The sequence below is a fragment of the Lissotriton helveticus genome, chromosome 2_1 (genome assembly GCF_964261635.1).
Source record: "Lissotriton helveticus chromosome 2_1, aLisHel1.1, whole genome shotgun sequence".
NCBI lineage: Eukaryota > Metazoa > Chordata > Amphibia > Caudata > Salamandridae > Lissotriton > Lissotriton helveticus.
In genome coordinates, this window is record NC_136059.1 from 942,840,819 (window position 1) to 942,860,024 (window position 19,206).

The window sequence follows — 19,206 nt, forward strand, 5'->3', positions numbered from 1 at the left end:
TAATAAATTGCTTTTTAATCACATTTACCTGCTACTAGCAGCCCGGATTCTACAGTGGATTTAGTGCTGTTTGTCACGAAGCCAGACTCTCCTTGCCAGCATCTCGCCCAGGCTGCAGGCCACGCCCCCCTTTCGAAGGCCACGCCCCCCGCCAAAGACTATTTAGTGACGCTGATCACTAGCGCCGCTACTAGTACTGCTACAACTCCTGAGGCGGAAGCCGGGAGTCTCTCTGCCCTTTTAATCTTTTTGTCAATTGTAATAAATTGCTTTTTAATCACATTTACCTGCTACTAGCAGCCCAGATTCTACAGCGGATTTAGCGCTGTTTGTCACAAAGCCAGACTCTCCTTGCCAGCATCCCGCCCAGGCCGCAGGCCACGCCCCCCTTTCGAAGGCCACGCCCCCGCCAAAGACTATTTAGTGACGCTGATCACTAGCGCCGCTACTAGTACTGCTACAACTCCTGAGGCGGAAGCCGGGAGTCTCTCTGCCCTTTTAATCTTTTTGTCACTTGTAATAAATTGCTTTTTAATCACATTTACCTAATACTAGCAGGCCGGATTCTACAGCGGATTTAGCGCTGTTTGTCACGAAGCCAGACTCTCCTTGCCAGCATCCCGCCCAGGCCGCAGGCCACGCCCCCCCGCCAAAGACTATTTAGTGACGCTGATTACTAGCGCCGCTACTAGTACTGCTACAACTCCTGAGGCGGAAGCCGGGAGTCTCTCTGCCCTTTTAATCTTTTTGTCACTTGTAATAAATTGCTTTTTAATCACATTTACCTGCTACTAGCAGCCCGGATTCTACAGCGGATTTAGCGCTGTTTGTCACGAAGCCAGACTCTCCTTGCCAGCATCCCGCCCAGGCCGCAGGCCACGCCCCCTTTCGGAGGCCACGCCCCTCCAGCCCCACCCCTTCTAGCTATAATTATGTGCCACTTTCGGACGCGCAGCGGACGAGCGCAGCGGGCGCGCCGATTGCGCGCCTAAGGCAAGCCCGTCTGCGCCCGTCCGCGTCCGACCGGGGATAGGGGCCAGCCACACTGCTCAGTCCACACAATACTCCTCTGCGCAGTTACTTAACCATCAAGGTTTGTGGCCCCTGGATGAAAGTGTGACCGCACGAATCAACAGACTGGAATTGACCCCTCCTCTCGCCTCCCCTCACTCCCCTTCCCCACCTCCTTCACCTACCACCGCCTCCCGCTCTGCTTCGCCAGCCCGCCCTCCTATCACCATTTTATCTGCGTTTTACTTTAATACCAGGTCTGCAGTCAAGCACTATCACGAACTCTTCACCTTACTGGACCTGCACAAACCCGATCTCCTTTTTCTTACAGAGACGTGGTTTTGTGACAGCTCCCTTCCCCCCTTATTAGCAATGCTTCCTGCTTCATATTATGCTCTTCGTGCCGATCGTTCCCCCGGAAAACCGGGTGGTGGCGTCGCCCTGATTGCCCGCAGAGAAATCGATTTTCAACCTTTGGCCTTTCCCCTTATTGGCTCATCAGATTTTTTAGTTGCCCGTACACTTTCTTTCAGCACTCCGCTCACTTGTGTGCTGATGTACCGCCCCCCCCCCTCTTCTCCCCAACGCTTCCTGCCAAGCTTCCAAGACTTGATGGCCACCCTAGTCGTAAACAACTCAGCCATTTTGGTATTAGGAGACTTCAATTTTTGGCCTTCAGATCCGGCCGAATGTTCAACATCGAAAGAATTCTCGGAGTCTCTACGTTTTTTAAATTTTGCCCCAGCTGTGCATTCCCCAACCCACTGTCAGGGCCACATCCTAGATCAGATTTGGTCCCTCAACTGCCCGATTTCATCTCTGACTATTTCCCCTTGTACCTGGTCTGATCATTTTCTCATTTCCTTTTCGTTACCTTTCAGTTTATCCTGTAAGCCCTCCCTCCCGAAAAACATCTGGGCGCGCTCCTGGAACCACGCGGATTTGACCTCCCTGTCTGCCTCACTTTCCGCCTCTTGCCCGGATCTTCACGGATTGTCATCTCGTGAACAAGCGGAGTCCATTAACTCATGGCTTTGCTCAGGCTGCGACTAAGTCGCCCCCTTAAGGCGGGTATCATCCAGTCGAACCAAAGACGCAAATCGCTGGTTCAGTCAGGATCTCAAAGCTCAAAAACTCAACCTCCGCCGGGCAGAACGCTCCTGGAGACGGGCCTACTGCCCAACACTCAGAAACCAGTACATTACTCTTTTGGCCCAGTACAAAAAATCTATCTTGGCGACCAAGAACGCCTATTTTTCCTCTAAAATATTAGCCGCAGAAAATCAGTCCAGAGAAATTTTCACTATTGTGCATGATCTTGCTTACTCTGACAGGGCCTCCCTCAAACCCTCTCCCTCCCAGCATCTTTGCGATTCCCTCAATTCTTTTTTTCTCGAAAAAATCTCCACCATCAAAGCAAATATCCCCCCTCCCTCCCCTTCCTTTGTCAATCCCCAATGCCCCACCATCACAGCATGTATCGACTCTATCCCCCTCCTCACAGAAGAATCCTTTCTTTCTCTTCTACCGCTGGTCAAATCTGGCTCCCCTCTAGACCCTTGCCCTGCACATATTCTGAAACAGATTTACTCTGCTTGTGTCTTGCCCCCCCTCTCTTTCCTCAATAGCTCATTATCACAGGGCATTGTCATTCCCTCTCTCAAATTGGCCGTCATCCTACCCATCCTAAAAAAAAACGGAGCGGACCCCTCAGTACTTGTTAACTATCGCCCCATCTCACTCCTGCCTTTTTTGGCGAAGGTTCTGGAGCGGCATGTAACTAGAACGCTCAACACCTTCGTGGAAGAGAATAGGGTATTAGCCCCCCGGCAGGCTGGGTTCCGTCCCTCACATTCCACGGAGTCCGTTGTAATATCGGTCTTGGACAACCTCAGAGAGGGTATGGACACAAACCATCCCCAGGCCTTGGTCCCCCTCGATCTTTCCGCCGCTTTTGACACGGTTGACCACTCCATCTTACTGTCCCGTGTCAGAGCGGCGGGAATCGGTGGATCGGCCTTGGTCTGGCTGTCCTCCTTTCTGAGTGACCGCACCCAAGCAGTGCGCTTGGGTGATTTGTCAGCGGACTTCCAGCCTGTCAAATGTGGGGTCCCCCAGGGTTCATCCCTTTCCCAGTTGCTATTTAATTTGTACATTGCTCCTCTTATTTTTGCCCTCCAACAGCTGGAGGTCTCCGTCTATAACTATGCGGATGACCTCCAGCTTATTTTTTCTCTATCCTCTTCCCCAGAGTCCATTTCCAACTTTCAGTCTGTCATGACTTTCATCTGGGACTGGATGAACCACAACCACCTGAAGCTCAACCCCGACAAAACGGAGTTGGTGCTAACAGGTGGTTGCTCCAGTCCCTGGTCTTCTGCCTTTTGGCCCCCCTTGTTGGGCTCCCCCCCAACTCCATCACCCTCTGTAAAAACTCTTGGGTTTAAACTGGATCACCAACTCTCACTTCACTCCCAAGTCAGCACAGTGGTGTCCTCGTCTTTCCACTCCCTTCGCACTATTCGTAAAGTCTCCCGCTTTTTCTCCTTCCCTGCCCTTAAACTTATAGTCCTGGCAATGGTGATTTCCCGCCTGGATTACGGCAATGCCCTTTATTGTGGTATGCCCGCGTACAGCCTGCGACGCCTCCAACTGGTCCAGAACCAGGCGGCGCGCCTGGTTTTCAACCTGTCAAAGTCTCACCACGTCACTCCCCTCCTTAAGACCTTACACTGGCTCCCCATTCGTTAACGAGCCCAGTTCAAACTAGGATGCATTATCTTCAATGCCCGGTCCGGCTCAGCTCCCGCTTTTATCACTTCTGTAATTCATTCTTATGTTCGTCCCAGGGAGCTGCGTTCTTCCACCCAACAATTGCTCGTAGTCCCTCGTTTCAAACGCAAAAAGTGGGGAGGATCCAAATTTTCCACACTCGCCCCTGCCCTCTGGAACTCCCTCCCAGCTCATTTGAGATCCTGCCCCCAGTATACACTCTTCCGCAAGACACTCAAAACATTCCTTTTCACACAAGCCTTTTCCCAGTAAACCCCTTTTCCGTCTTCTTGTTATTCTGCTCCTCAGGGGTTCAGTACTGCACAGCGCCATGAAACCGCTAGGTGTACGCGCGCTTAAGAAATATTTTAAACTCAAACTCTTAAGCCTAGGAAGACAGGGGTGTTCAGTCTGTTTATTTTTCACAACTTCAGTGTGCAGGGTGGCTCATCTTCTACTACCCATGTTTAACTAAGGTCCAGTCACTTTTTAGCAACTCTCTGCACAAGCAGTGTTTTCTGTTAATGTATGGACTATGGGGCACATGCATCAATGTAAGGGATTGCCATTCCTTAATAGCGATATTTAAGGAATCGCTATTAAGGACTCGCAATTCCTTATTCATGTAGGCATCGCAAAACAAAATGTGATTCCTACACATTCTCTAATAGCAAATCGCAAATTGTGATTATCTATTAGAGAATGCTTTCCCATTCATTCCTATGGGCCTAGAGGCCCATGGGAATGAATGAGAAAGAGTTCGTAATTTGCGATTACCAAGTTGGTAATCGCAAATTAAGAATGCAATTTTAAGGTTGCTAGGGGGCCAAAAGGCCACCCTGATGCACCCCCAAAAATGGCATGAGTGCACATGAGGCACACACACATGCCCTATGGGCATGTGTGCATGTCACATGGCACTTAGAAAAATGCACAAAATTGCATTTTTCTAAGGAATTGCTAATTACCATCAACTTGAAGTTAATGGTAATTTGCGTTTCCTTAATGCAACGTTGCATTCTCAGAATGCTTCTTGCATTGCATTTAGGGAATCGCAAATTGTGATTTCCTAACTGTATTCGCAAAATAGGTAATCGCAAAAATTGAGATTACCTGTTTTGTGGGTGGCTTTGGGGTTGATGCATCCCAGAAGGCTAATTACCGGTCGCAATCAGGCCTATTCTGTGAATCGGCCCGCTTGAGAGCGGTAATTAGCTTGATGCCCGTGCCCCTTTATGACTTCATCATGCGACTGGTAGTTTCAAAGCATGGCAGCACAAAGACTGAACTCAAAGCATGTGATGTGACTTCACCCTTACTGTGCAGTCTAAAGCCGAAAACACGACAGGTTATTTACTTCCATCTCATTGTGATGAATGGTTTGTTTGCTGACCCAGATCTCAAACACTAGCCTTTCACTGTGTAACTAGGTGTCCGTAGTGTGGGAGCAGCTACCAAGCAGAGCGACCCAGTGGACTGCTTCAGACTCCAGTTAACCAGAACCTGATATTTCAAATGCACTGACGTGTCTTTCGCTTTTATCGGTTGTTTAAGTCTGACGTTTACCATACCTTTTTATATATATATCTAATATTTTCTTACAGGGGCTTTTAGCCAGCCCTCGTCCTTCACGTGCTGATGCTGTGTAATTTATATATTTCTACAGCTTCTCTCTCAGTTAGTCTCTCTCCCAGTCAATCTCACTCTCTGTCAATAAGTCTTTCTCTTAGTCAGTCAGTCTCTCTCTGTCAGTCAGTCTCTCTCTCTACTCTCTTTCCACTTTCTCTCTCTCCAATCTCTCTCTTGGAGGCCATGGGTACATTACCTGCAAGGCCGGCAGGCCGCCAAGGAAGGAATGCGGGCCGCTGGTGGCCCACGGGCCGTACTATGAGTACCACAAGTCTACAGCATGGCTGGAGCAATGGGTCAACCCACTACAGCCACTAGTTAACTTCACTGTGGCGAATATATATATATATATATATAGATATATATGGTCCAAACCTGACGTTTTGGTGGTGCAAAGCAGGCGCTGACTCCGTGGGATCTTGTTTCAGGAAAAAGTTTTTATTTCACAAAAGAAAAGATCTGACGCGTTTCGACGGCTATACCGCCTTGCTCACAACAGCGAATGCTGGTAAGGTAGGGCCTTTTGTACAAACATGTTGCTGATTGGTCAGGGCGGTTCGCATCACAGAAACCATGGCAACCCTTAGCTTCGTGGCCATTTAGGATGTTATACCGTTTCTGCACATCATTATTTATGTGCCACCAATGTGTGAATAACTTAAATTAAATCAATATAAATCAAAATAAATTAATTATAACTAAAGCATGGCATGGATAACAATTACTTCACATTGTTATTATCACAATTCCCATTTCACTCCCGGTTAATGAGGTTCATGCTCATACTTGGTGGAACCTGTACATTCTATATAAGAATCCTTCTTAAGTTAATACCTTTATAAATGTATGCTTTATATAAACGATTGCAGGGGTTGGATACCTATTCGATCCATTTCATGCTGGCATAATGCCGTGCTTATATCAATTGATACACAGGGGGAAATAAAGCCCAAGTGGGCAACTTAAAGAACCTTACATACCATTGTGTGATAATGTTATATAACACACCACCACTGCTCAATTGTCCGATTATTATCATACATCATTGTTATTATCAGAATTTCAAGGGTCCACCATACATACTTCATAAACTAAATTAAAGTGCAACAACCACCTAATTACTCATGTGTGTGTTATGTTTATAAAATAATTTTCAAAGCCTATGTTTGTAGCTCAGTGTTTAGGCTAATATATCCAACTGTTACGAAGGATGTGGGCTCGGGTCCGTAAGGGCAACTGAGTGACAAAATTGTTCTACTCTCCTCTTTATAAATGTACACTAAGTGCTTCATCCGCGTTAAGGCCATGGGGGGCCTTTGCATTTAAGAGGATAATGTAACGGGATTCAAGTCTCCGTAGGGCAAGTAATCTATTCCCTCCTCTTAAGCTCTTCTTCACATGATCCACGACAAAGTATCTTATATTGTCGGCATCTCCTCCATGAACTTTATTTATGTGCCTAGCCACTGGATACGTGGGGTCATCGTTACTGATTGCTCCAAGATGTTGTAGCACCCGCACATGGACAGGATGGATGGTGCTGCCCACGTATTGTTTTTTGCAACTACATTGCAAGACGTAGACTGCATAGTCCGTCTTGCACGAGTAATTCTCACGAATCTCCAGTGGCTGTTTCCTATGAGGCACATCTAATTTGGTCATGTTGAGGCCATACTGGCACGCTTTGCACTTTATGCACTTAAAGAAACCATTGCTACTTTTTAGCCATGGTGGTTTATTCTTTTTCAGGGATGGAGTATTTACAAAAATCTCATCTTTCATGCTTTTTGCCTTTCTGAAAGTAACTTGAGGGACTTTGTTGCACTTATTGCCTATCACTGGGTCATTTCGTACTATTGGCCAGTGCCTATAGATGATCTTTCTTACTTGTTTATGATAGGCATTGTACCCTGTGATCAAGCGAGGGATGTTAGTGCTTTGTTTAAACATTGTTGCATTAGGTGCATGTTTGAACAATAGATCTCTTCTATTTTTGGTGTCACTCATGTTTGCTGCTATTTCTAGCGTTTGTTTAGTGTACCCTCTGCTGGTCAGTCTGCTAAATAGGTTTGCCTTAGACTCTTCATATGTTTCTTCGGTACTACAATTGCGTCGCATTCTCAAGCACTCTGCATAAGGAATACTGTTAATTAAGCTTATAGGGTGAAAACTGGAGGCATGTAGGATCGTATTGCCTGATGTTGGTTTGCGGTATGTCTTAGATTGAATCTTGCCATCCAACACAAATAGTTCTAGGTCTAAGAAATTGATCCTGCTTCTACTGGTAGTGCATGTGAATTTTAAATTCAAGCTGTTTTCATTTAGATGTTCAGCAAATTCTCTTGCACTTTCCTCACTGCCTTTCCATATGGCAAAGATGTCGTCGATATAGCGACTATAATGTGCTATATTTTCGGACATTTCTGCGGTGTAATTCTTCATGAGTACTTGCTCCTCCCACCAGCCCATATGCAAATTAGCATAGCTGGGGGCGAAGCAAGTACCCATGGCGGTCCCCTGCATCTGCTTGTACAACAATTTGTCAAAGGTGAATATATTGTTCATCAAACACCATTCAGTCATTTGTATCAGCATTTGAGTCTGTGCATACAGGTCAATGGTTCTGCTGCTTAAATAGTGCCTAATTGCGTTGAGTCCATCACGGTGTCTTATACTCGTGTATAAGCTTTGCACATCCAGAGTCATAAATATAAAGTCAGACTGCCATTTTATGTCATAGATTTTCTGCAAAAAGTCACCAGTGTCTTTCGTATAGGAAGGCAATGATTTCACAAAGGGTTGTAGATAAAAGTCAATGAATCGGCTAGTACTCTCAAAGAGGCCCCCAATGGCTGATATAATTGGCCTTCCAGGAGGACATGTTGCATTCTTGTGTACCTTTGGTATAAGGTACAGATTAGGGATGACTGGATAGTCTGTTTTCAAAAACTGAAATTCCTGTCTAGAAATGATACCTGTACTTTTCCAATCATATAGACTCCTGTTGTATCTGTCTTGTATGGTTGATATATTTGTTGTACTTATTCTCTGATAGCATTCTCTGTCTGACAGTTGCAGCTGTGCTTCAGTATTGTACATGTCTAAAGGCCAAAGCACCACATTCCCGCCTTTATCTGACCAGCGTATGACTATGTCACTCCTGTCTTTGATTTTCATCATGATGTTGTCGTATGCCCGCCTCTCACTTTGGTTTGTTTTGGAAAACTCATTACTACTTTCCCATGAGAGTGCTTTCAGATCCTTAATAACTTTGTCTGAAAAAATGTCTATGGAATCTTTGGGCATATTTGGACAGAACGTTGATCTCGGTTTAAATGGAGTTTTGGTGGTGCCTGTTGTAACTAGCCCAGCATGCTGGGCCGCTTCCTGTGTGTTTAATCCGCCCATTCTTTCTTCTGTATCCAAATCTGCCATTTCCTTTATAAATGCCATATCCTCAATCAGCCACTCATTGTTTGCCTCATTTGGTTTTTCATTTTCTATGGTCATATTTTCTCTGCTGTTAAAGAAATGTTTATTAAGCTTCAGTTTTCTTGTGAATTGATGTAAATCAATCCGTGTCTGTGTGTAGTTAAAGTTCGTTCTCTTGCAAAATGATAATCCTAATGAAAGAGTCTCTTCTTCTTTGTCTGTTAACGCCATGTTCGATAAGTTGATGACTGTGTTTTTATTCTCTGAAGCCATGTTGGTTACCGCCTGTTGTATCTTCTGTATGTTTGTTTTTTCATTGCGGGCTGCTGCGTGTTTGCTCCATCGCCTGTTTTTGCGTTTCCTGCTTTTTGAAACGATGTTTTGTTTTTGCTGTAGTCTCCCTGAGGCTGCCGTGGCCTTAGGCTCCGTAGTCTGTCCTCGCGTAAAAAAGCAAACTCATCCACGGGAGTTGGTATGGGTCGTACCTCGGCTGCCCTTAGTGAGGTACCGGGCTCTGATTCAGCTCCCGAGCTTACTTCTGATTCCTCAGGTGTTATACTTTCCTGTGTATTCGGAATTGGTAATTTACGTTGCCTTATACCGTCATATTTTCTGACAAACGTATATATGCGGCCTTTCATATAGTCTGCTCGGTCTCTTTGGAATTTCTGCGCTTTTCGTTCTCTTATTGTTTGCTCATATTTGGATACTCGGGTTTTGATTTCCTCCATTTGCTTGCGTATAAGCTCTTGTTCTTCACTTTGTCCAAGAGCCTGACCCACACTTTCCAATTTGGCCAACAGTTTTTCTCTATCCGAAGCAGCATATTTTACAAGTATTTCTAACATCCTTTTCGAGGACAGAGCATTGTTATCGGCCCATTCTTGCAGCATTAACGGGTCTGGATCATCATATGTGGGAGCCACAAGTACTCTCAGCCCGCGAGGTACTCTATTAACCTCCAAGTATCTGCGGAGCGAAGTGCACTCCCACCACTTTGAAATTTCTTGTTTACGCAGTCTCTCAAATTGTTTTAACAGGGATTTTACATCCGATTCATTCACTTGCTCCTTCCTCTTACTTCCAGTGGACGTTGTTGCATCGTTTTTATCAACGTCTTCAAAAATGTCCAGCGCTGCCTCCATCCGTTCCCGAACCCACTCCTCCGCCATCTCGTCTTTTGTATGCAAAAATTAAAGTTGTTCCTGACACCCACAGTCCTATGAGTCTTATTGAAAGACACTCGTCGGACTCCCTTTCCCAGCGGCCACTTCAACAGAATTCACACAACCACCACCGCACTCGCAGGCTTACCTGGATTCTCAGATGCCCTCCGGCACACTTAAGGTTCCCGGTCGCCGTGTCCGTGCCGGCAGTCAGTCGGCGTTGTCTTCCACTTCGATAGTTGATGGCCTGGGGGGCGCCTCACTTTCCTCGGAACACGAAGAATATCCAAAAAGAGACTTTGCCAGTTAGCGAGGTGCTCCAAATCAAGGTGGGTCAGCGTTCGGGATTCCGGCACATCCCGTAATATGAGGTCCAAACCTGATGTTTTGGTGGTGCAAAGCAGGCGCTGACTCCGTGGGATCTTGTTTCAGGAAAAAGTTTTTATTTCACAAAAGAAAAGATCTGACGCGTTTCGACGGCTATACCGCCTTGCTCACAACAGCGAATGCTGGTAAGGTAGGGCCTTTTGTACAAACATGTTGCTGATTGGTCAGGGCGGTTCGCATCACAGAAACCATGGCAACCCTTAGCTTCGTGGCCATTTAGGATGTTATACCGTTTCTGCACATCATTATTTATGTGCCACCAATGTGTGAATAACTTAAATTAAATCAAAATAAATTAATTATAACTAAAGCATGGCATGGATAACAATTACTTCACATTGTTATTATCTCAATTCCCATATATATATATATATATATATATATATATATATATATATATATATTTATATCCAAACACACGATCTTGAACCTCCAGCCAGTGGCGAAGAAAGACCAGCGAATCCAAAAGTAAGGCAAGATGATTTATTGCACCAGTTTCAGAATGGCAAACGGCAGTATGACGCGTTTCGGGCGGATGCCCTTGATCACAATAAATTCAAATACAAATGCCTTATTCTTATAAGCTGTGAGGTACACCATGTGACTAATAAACATAAAAGACACACTTTGAAAGTGAACATGATACCATATGAAAAGAGTATTCCCATATACTTATAGAAAAATCATATAAATAAATATATAATTTAGTACCACTATTAAAAACACATTTGTTTCTAATAATATACTTTTCAACAAGTAATGTATATAACTGCATAAATGCCTTAAAATAACTACGGGTAAAAACAGACTTCATATAAACCACACTTGATAAATCAAAAAACCCACACAGTATGAATGTATAGCAGCAAAAATAGATGTGCAAACTATCGCATAGCAGTATAAATACAATAATTCCTGTGAACTCTTACTTCCATAAATGGAATGTGCAAAATATCGCAATGTAAACAGGTTAATTCACACAATGTAAATCTTATGTAATCAAGTGTTGAACAAATTGAAAATTGATAATCAATTGATTATGACTATTGGGGACATCTATATTCGATGGCAGCCCCAAGTTTCTATAAAGCCTGAACAACCTTATGATTGAATAATTAAATAGAAATAGTGGCAATCATAACAAATATGGCAAACACACAAGATATACCATGGGAAAGTCAAAAATACCTATATAGCTGGATTTAATAAACCAAAACTATATTACCCCATTGTGAAAAAGAAAAAAATTATAGTTTTTCCAAAAAGAATAAGATAAATGTGATGATTCATGAAAATACATAATGTCACAGAATACAGATACTGTGGGTAAGGGAGGCTCAAAAAACAGGGAATGATATGTACAATGAATCTGCCCTAGACTATTTCTCAAATAACGCCATCCCCACATCTTCCATAGAGCCCTATAGAAAATGGTAAAGGTCCTCCGTGGTGTTAAGTCCATTGGGGACCTTGCTATCCAACTCTAGTATCATCCTGGATTCAAGTTGTCTAAGCAATTTGTCCCTGTCACCTCCCCTTCTAGGTTTAGGTACAGAGGTAAGTACAAAATATGTCAGACACTGTAAGTTGTTATTATGTGTACTTTTAAAGTGTCTCGCTACAGGGTAGGAACTGTCATTGTTGACAATTGCACGAATATGCTGCAATATTCTGGCGTGCACCTGTAGCCTGGTGCTGCCAACATATCTCAGGCCACAGGTGCACCCCAGAACGTATACAGCATACTCCGTTTTACAGTTATAATTGCCTTTAATAGACAACGGAACCGTGCTGAATGGAGTACTGTAATGGGTGGTGTTTATCCCAAACTTGCAAGCTCTGCAGCTTGAACACTTGAAAAACCCCATCCGGGGTTTAAACCATGAAGTGCTTGCAGGTAATTCAGGGAAAGGTTTAGACACTAAAGTTCTCATGGAGGGACCTCTTCGAAATGTAACAATGGGATTATTGGGGAGTTGCGATGACAAAACATTATCTGTCATAAGTATGGGCCAGCTTTTGGTCAGTATTGCTCTAATTTTTCTTTCTTGGCAACTGAACGCCGTGATGAACCTGATATTACAACTAGTGGCCTCAGTTTCTGTCGTATTTACAGGAGATTTAGGTAAGAACAGTGATTCTCTCGTTCTTTGCTTAGTTTTATTGATTGCCTTCTGTAGTATTTTACCATTGTAGCCTCTGGCTTTGAATCTGGCAACTGCTTCAGAAGAGCATTTACTGAATTCCTCCTTACTGCTGCAGATTCGTTTGAGGCGAAGTAGTTCGCCATAAGGTATATTGTCGATGACATGACGTGGGTGGGCGCTACTCATATGTAGGGTAGAGTTCCCTGCTGTTGCTTTTCTATGAAGGGTCGTAGAAAGTTTGTTATTCTTACAGAAAAGTTTAACGTCTAGAAAGTCTACATAGTCCCTACTGATGTTCGAGGTAAATTTTAAGTTAACTGAATTAATATTCAGATCTGAAATAAACATTCTAGCACTCTCTTCATCGCCCTTCCAAATTAAAAACACGTCATCGATATAACAAACCCATAGGGTAACATGCTTCAAGAATGTTTGGAAGTGCTCCCCCATGAGGACCCACCTCTCCCACCAGCCAACGTACAAGCACGCATAGCTGGGGGAAAAGCAGGCCCCCATGGCAACACCCCTCTTCTGCAGGTACACATCTTTACCAAAGATAAAATAGTTGTTATAGAGACACCAAGTTACAAATTCTAAAATCATCTTATTGTGTTTATAACATTGGAGTGGTCTTCTTCCCAAAAAGTATTCTAATGCTTTAAGACCAGTTTGGTGTTCAATGCTCGTATATAGAGCTTCTATGTCCAATGTTATGAGTAAAGAATTAGGTGTCCATGGGATGTCCTTGATTTTTTTTCGAAAAGTCCCCCGTATCTTTGATAAAGGTAGGTAGATTTGTCACCAACTCTTGCAAAAAATAATCAATAAACTGTGCCAAATGTTCTGCCATACTGCCGATGGCAGAGATGATTGGTCTGCCCGGAGTTGGTAATATACCTTTGTGTATCTTCGGTATTAGGTAAAACCTGGGCATGACTGGATGTTCGACATTTAGGAATTTGAATTCCTGCATTGAAATTAGACCCTCTCTTCTATATCTGTGTAGCATCTTAGTTAGGGAGTCTCTCGCTCGATCATATTCTTTCATGTTAGTGATCTGGTAACAATTAATGTCTGAAAGTTGTCTCTTGGCTTCCGCATTGTATTGGTCTTGAGGCCAGATCACTATGTTGCCCCCTTTGTCAGAGCTAAAAACAATATTTTTATGATCTTTTTTCAATTTTGAAATGAGGGCCCAATATTGCATCTCTTTGTGGCTTTTGATTCTTTTGCGATGTTTCACTTGGTGGTGAAGTTTTTTTAAATCTGATGTAACCACCTCATGGAATGAGTCAATGGAATCTTTTGGCATGATAGGCAAGGTCGGCAGGCCGCCAAGGAAGGAATGCGGGCCGCTGGTGGCCCGCGGGCCGTACTATGAGTACCACAAGTCTACAGAATGGCTGGAGCAATGGGTCAACCCACTACAGCCACTAGTTAACTTCACTGTGGCGCTAGCATTTATATATATATATATATATATATATATATATATATATATATATATATATATATATATATACATATATACACACACACACAAAACAACTAACGATGATACTCTGAATCCATGTAAGAACAGTGACGGCTAAGGCTTGCTCGGCCTGTGATGGATAAGTACTTTATAAATTCCTAAGCTTAGGCCCTAATTACTGGAGGGAAACCTCGCGGGTATGCGATCTTTCAACTCCCTTCTGCTAACTGACAAATGTGCCCCAAGACTTTAGCACTACAGGGACTACACTAATTTGTTCCTATTGACTTCTCCCCGACCAAATTGTGCGTTAACAGACACATGTATGTTAAGCGACTTTTTCAAGGCGAACTATTCCAAATACCTTGAGGTATAGGCAGCAAGGATCGGAGAAGTCGCTTTTCATACAGAAACTATACAATTTATTTCCATGGGAAGACCAGCCCGCCCTTTGCTCTTCTTCCTCATTCACTCACAAAGATGCCTTCGGCTACTGGAGGTCGCACGTTTGCTGCCAACAAAAGCAACATGACAGAGCGGACCCAGTCTCTCGCTCTTTCACGCTGAAAGCAGCAAAGGAATGCAATTAAATTGTAGTTAAGGCTCGAGTTGCCTAGCACATGCTTCATGGAAAAAGCGCACATTTGATTCGTAAGTCACTAGGCACGCCCACCACTAACGTCGATAAAATGGCGCGAACACGAAACGCATTGTCCACCAAATAACAGATGCGCGACTGCAAGCATACACTTTTTGGCGACTAGTTAACACACTCTACCGAGCACTTGCTATAACAACACTAGTTTCCTTAGCTGTGTATTGCCCTGCAAGCCGCATTCCCACACCGAGCAGGAGGAAGTGAATGTGACTGGCAGCTGCGGCGGTCCCCGGTGCTTTATGCGCTGGAGGCAGCTCAGGGTCAACAGTGACATGAATCATGCGGAGCTCACCTTGGTGGAGAAAGAGAAGAGAAGCACTTTGTCCTTGTTTTTCCTGAAATGATTTAGAAGCTGCTGAAGGACCTGGAAGTGAACCACAGTACAGTAATGAGGCGAACCATCCAAAACGCCATGTGTACACAATAAATATTCACATTTTATGCCGTTCGGATTACTTCGTTTCTTTGACAGACGTTCCCAGTAATTCGTCAGTTATTATTTACAAACCTCCGAGAAAGAGGAAAACTCAAAAATGCTTGTCAGCATTAATACTGAAAACACAAATACCTTTGGTTTTCTGTTAAACACGAACAGATGAACTGAACTACTAGGTTAAAATGAATATAAAAAAAGACATTACTTCAAAAGTTTTACAAGCATCTCCACAGGGCCAAGACTCATTCAGCATTTGCCACAACCCCACCATAATGTGATGCTGTCTTTTCGAGAGTCTGCACTCCATTAATTAAAAATATAATGGATAAAATAAAAAACAAGCATTGGCAAAGCCAATAGGTTGGGCCTACACAAGAGCTATTGGCTTTCCCAATGTTTTTCCGCCATGTTGAACAGACGAGTGAAGTAGAGGACTGGCGTAGAGTGGATTGGAGTGAATTAGAGTGAGATTACAATCAGTGGAGTGGGGCAGAGTAGAGTGGTCTGGCGTGGAGTAGAGTGGAGTAGAATAGAGTACAGTGGAGTGGCGTAGAATGGATTGCCATCCAGTAGAGTTGAGTGGAGTGGTGTAGGCTACAATGGAGTGAAATGGAGTGGCAAGGTGTAGATTGGCGGTGGAGCAGAGGCGGATAGAGCATAGGAGCACTGTCTAGAGTGGGGTAGTGGGGTAGAGTGGTACTGTGTGGAGCGGCATGGTGTAGAGTGGCATTGAGTGTTGTAGAGTAGAGTGGAGTGGCATGGAGTGAAGAGGCCTAGAGTGCAGTGGGGCAGATTAGAGTGATGTATAGTGCACTGGGGTAGAGTGCAGTGGCGAAGAGTAGAAAGACGTAGAGTGCAGTTTCATAGAGAAGAGTGATGCCGAGTAGAGTGCAGTGGCACAGAGTAGTGGCATAGAGTGCAGTGGTGTAGAGCAGAATGGCTTAGAGTTCAATGGTGCAGAGTAGAGTGGTGCAGTGAGGAGCAGAGTGGCTTGGTGCAGTAGTATGAAGTGCAATGCGTAGAGTGATTCAGAGAAGCGTGGAATAGAGTGTAACAGAGTAGAATAGAGTGCAGTGGCGCACTGTAGAGTGGTGCAGAGTGCAGTGGCGCAGAGTAAAGTGGTGCAGAGTGCAATGGCATAGACTGAAGTGGTGCAGAGTAGATCAAAGAGATGTAGAGTGTAGTGCCATAAAAGTACAATGGTGCAGAATAGACTACAGTGCCATAGAGTGGTGCGGAGTAGAGTACAGTAGTGTAGAGTGGTGCAGAGTAATGTACAGTGGCCTAGAGTGCAGTGGTGCAGAGTGGCATAGAGTGATGCTGTGTAGAAAGCAGTGGTGCAGAGTAGAGTGACACACAGTGCAGTGGCATAAAGCAGAGTGGTGCAGAGTAGATAAGAGTGGCATAGAGTGCAGAAGTGCAGAGTAGAATAGAGTGACAGGGTGTAGTAGTGCTGAGTAAACTGCAGTAGAGTGGTTTAGAGTGTAGTGCAGTGGTTTGGAGTGAAGTGAAGTGGCATAGAGTGATGCAGAGAATAGTGGACTGCATAGGGTGCAGTGGCATAGAGTGGTTAGAGTTGTGCAGAGTAGATTGCTGCAGCAGTGTGGAGTGGTGCAGAGGAGAGCAGCGTTGAGTGCAGTGGCATAGAGTGGTGCAGACAAGAGCAGAGTGGCATATAGTAGAGTGGTGCAAAGTAGAGTGCAGCAGCACAGAATAGAGTGTAGCGGCATAGAGTGGCGAGGCGTAGTGTGGAGCAGACTTGTATAGAGTGCAGGGGAGCAAAATAGAGTGGAGTAGTGTGGAGTGCAGTGGCATAGAACAGAATTTCATAGAATGGTGCAGAGTAGACTGCAGTGGCGTTGAGTGCAGTGGTGCAGTGAAGAGCCAAGTGGTGTAGAGTGATGCAGTGGCATAGTGGTGCTGCAGCGTAAGGTGGTGCAGAAAAGAGCAGAGTGGCATACAGAGCCGTGGCATTGAGCAGAGTGGCGTAAAGTGCAGTGACAGAGTGGTGCAGAGTAGAGTGCAGTGGCATTGAGTGGTGCAGATTATAGTGCAGTGGCACCTAGTACAGTGGTCGTAGAATGCAGATGTGCAGAGTGGAGTGCAGTGGCGTAGAGTAGAGTGGTGAAGAGTAAAGTGCACTAGCGTAGAGTTGAGGGTAGGGGGGTTGGGGGAAAATAAGCTACATGGACGGGGATATGGGAGATGGACTGAAAACACAAGCACTCACATGGAGTGCTTGAACACAAGGACAAAAATGGCTCCAAAAACAGGAGCAGTGGATGAGCACAAGTGGTTGGTCCTTGCTCCAAGGGAGGGCCAAACACAAGAAGAAGGCAGGACGCTCACATGCAGCGAAAAATGGGGATAAAGCAAATGAGAGCAATACTGCAGCTAACAAATGGTAAGCTATAAGTACGTTTTAAGCCCACTGTGTGTAAACATGTCTCGAAGAGACAGTGCATGCACTGTCTAGGCGAAACCTAAAAACAGCAAAAATGTTTGTACTATGTGCTTCCTCCATTTTGTATTGGCTTCCGTGAATGCTTATAATGTACCCATATGGAAAACATTAATAAAATGTTTGTTATGTTAGAATACCAAAGAGTATGATTCCTCTAAAGAACTACTACACTAATGTGGGAACAATTTAATAATAATACATCTTTATTGCATGTTTAATACAAATCATCACACAATATTTTCATTAAGTCGAATGAAATAAAGTAGATTAAATTAAAACAAAACGTAAAAGCAATTAATATGATTCAAAGTCACAACCTAAAATCTAGGTTATAAAGTGAAAGAGCAGATACTGAATACTTAAATAAAGATTACTTAATTACTTTAATAATTTGCATATGTAAAGAAATCGCTGGTCTACATAACTGTATTTTTCTTAGTTTGACCAACTAGGCCCAGACTCCACTTTGAAATTGAAAACGTGACCATGTTTTCACTTTTACTGTCTCTACACAGTGCAAAATATGCACTAAAATACCATGTACTGTGATTGTCATTCACTTTCAAATAAGAAATTGTTCTTTGTAAGCTCTAGAGGAAGCTTTCATCTCAAATGCTTTTCAAGGTTCCTCCTATGTTTCCTGCCTGAAGATCAGTAGGGCAATTGATTTTATAAGTCGTCATTGTTTTACATATAACACGACTTGTACTGTCACATCTGATAATATTAGGGCAATGGGGACTACTCATTATTCATTTAGGGGATGGGATTCGGTATTGTTTCATTTTATTCTGTATTGGGATTTGATGAGCACATGTATCATTTTGCTCACCTCATATTTTGGCATTTTTACTGTGTATTTTGATATAAAAGAGGGTTCATAATGGAGTCAGGTACACTTGCTTTGTCTGTCTCTTAGGCAGATTAGGGTTATTGAGAGAGACCGTAAATTGTCTTATTCTGCATTTGACTGAGCTTTATGCTAATTCCCTTTTATGAGATTGTTTTGGTTTGACTAATTATCCATATTTTGCTTCTATGTAATGATCTTAAAACTTTGAATAAACCTTCCTGGTTTCTAACTTATGTCTGACTCCATGAGCTTGCTTTATTGATTATGCTATTTGATTTATTGACAATCCTAATATATTACGGGGCACTTTTATTCATACACTGTCGAAGGACAATACTGCCCCCAATCCTGTGTAGGCGCTTTATCATTAGATTATCTAATAGGATAGCATAATCAGTTGCATTTAAAAGTAATTAGTGCAGTGTTGTGTAGGCCTGGGCGGAGCTTCAATCAGTAGAACACTGCGGATATACCGAGAAACGCTGAGAGATGCTGCGGAGCTCCACAAGTGGGTGGAGTCAGACTCAGTACAGTAAAGTTCAGTGGGCACAGAGGGTTTGCATGGTTATAATGCCAATCTTTACACCTACCTTCTCTCATTGCATTTGGGTCCCGTTCCCTTCACCTAACTGACTGCAGGAAGACAGGTACCACTTCTGCCCTCGAGACAGAGACATTAAAGGCAAGGAATACACAGGCCCACCCATGCCACCATAAGAGAAGATCTTAGTTGGGCTTACCTTCAAGAAACTACAAGTAATGCACATCACGCTATGT

The 19,206-nt window shown here is 43.9% G+C and overlaps 1 protein-coding gene across 1 annotated transcript in view; it reads right to left on the reverse strand.

Moving 5' to 3' along the window:
• Positions 1 to 19,206, reverse strand: part of ERCC6L2 (ERCC excision repair 6 like 2) — a 1,215,137-nt gene that overhangs the window by 522,318 nt on the left and 673,613 nt on the right. The window contains exon 13 of the mRNA XM_078675691.1: positions 14,969 to 15,040. Coding sequence (XP_078531817.1) covers positions 14,969 to 15,040 — 72 coding nt within the window. The remainder of the gene's footprint in view (positions 1 to 14,968; positions 15,041 to 19,206) is intronic.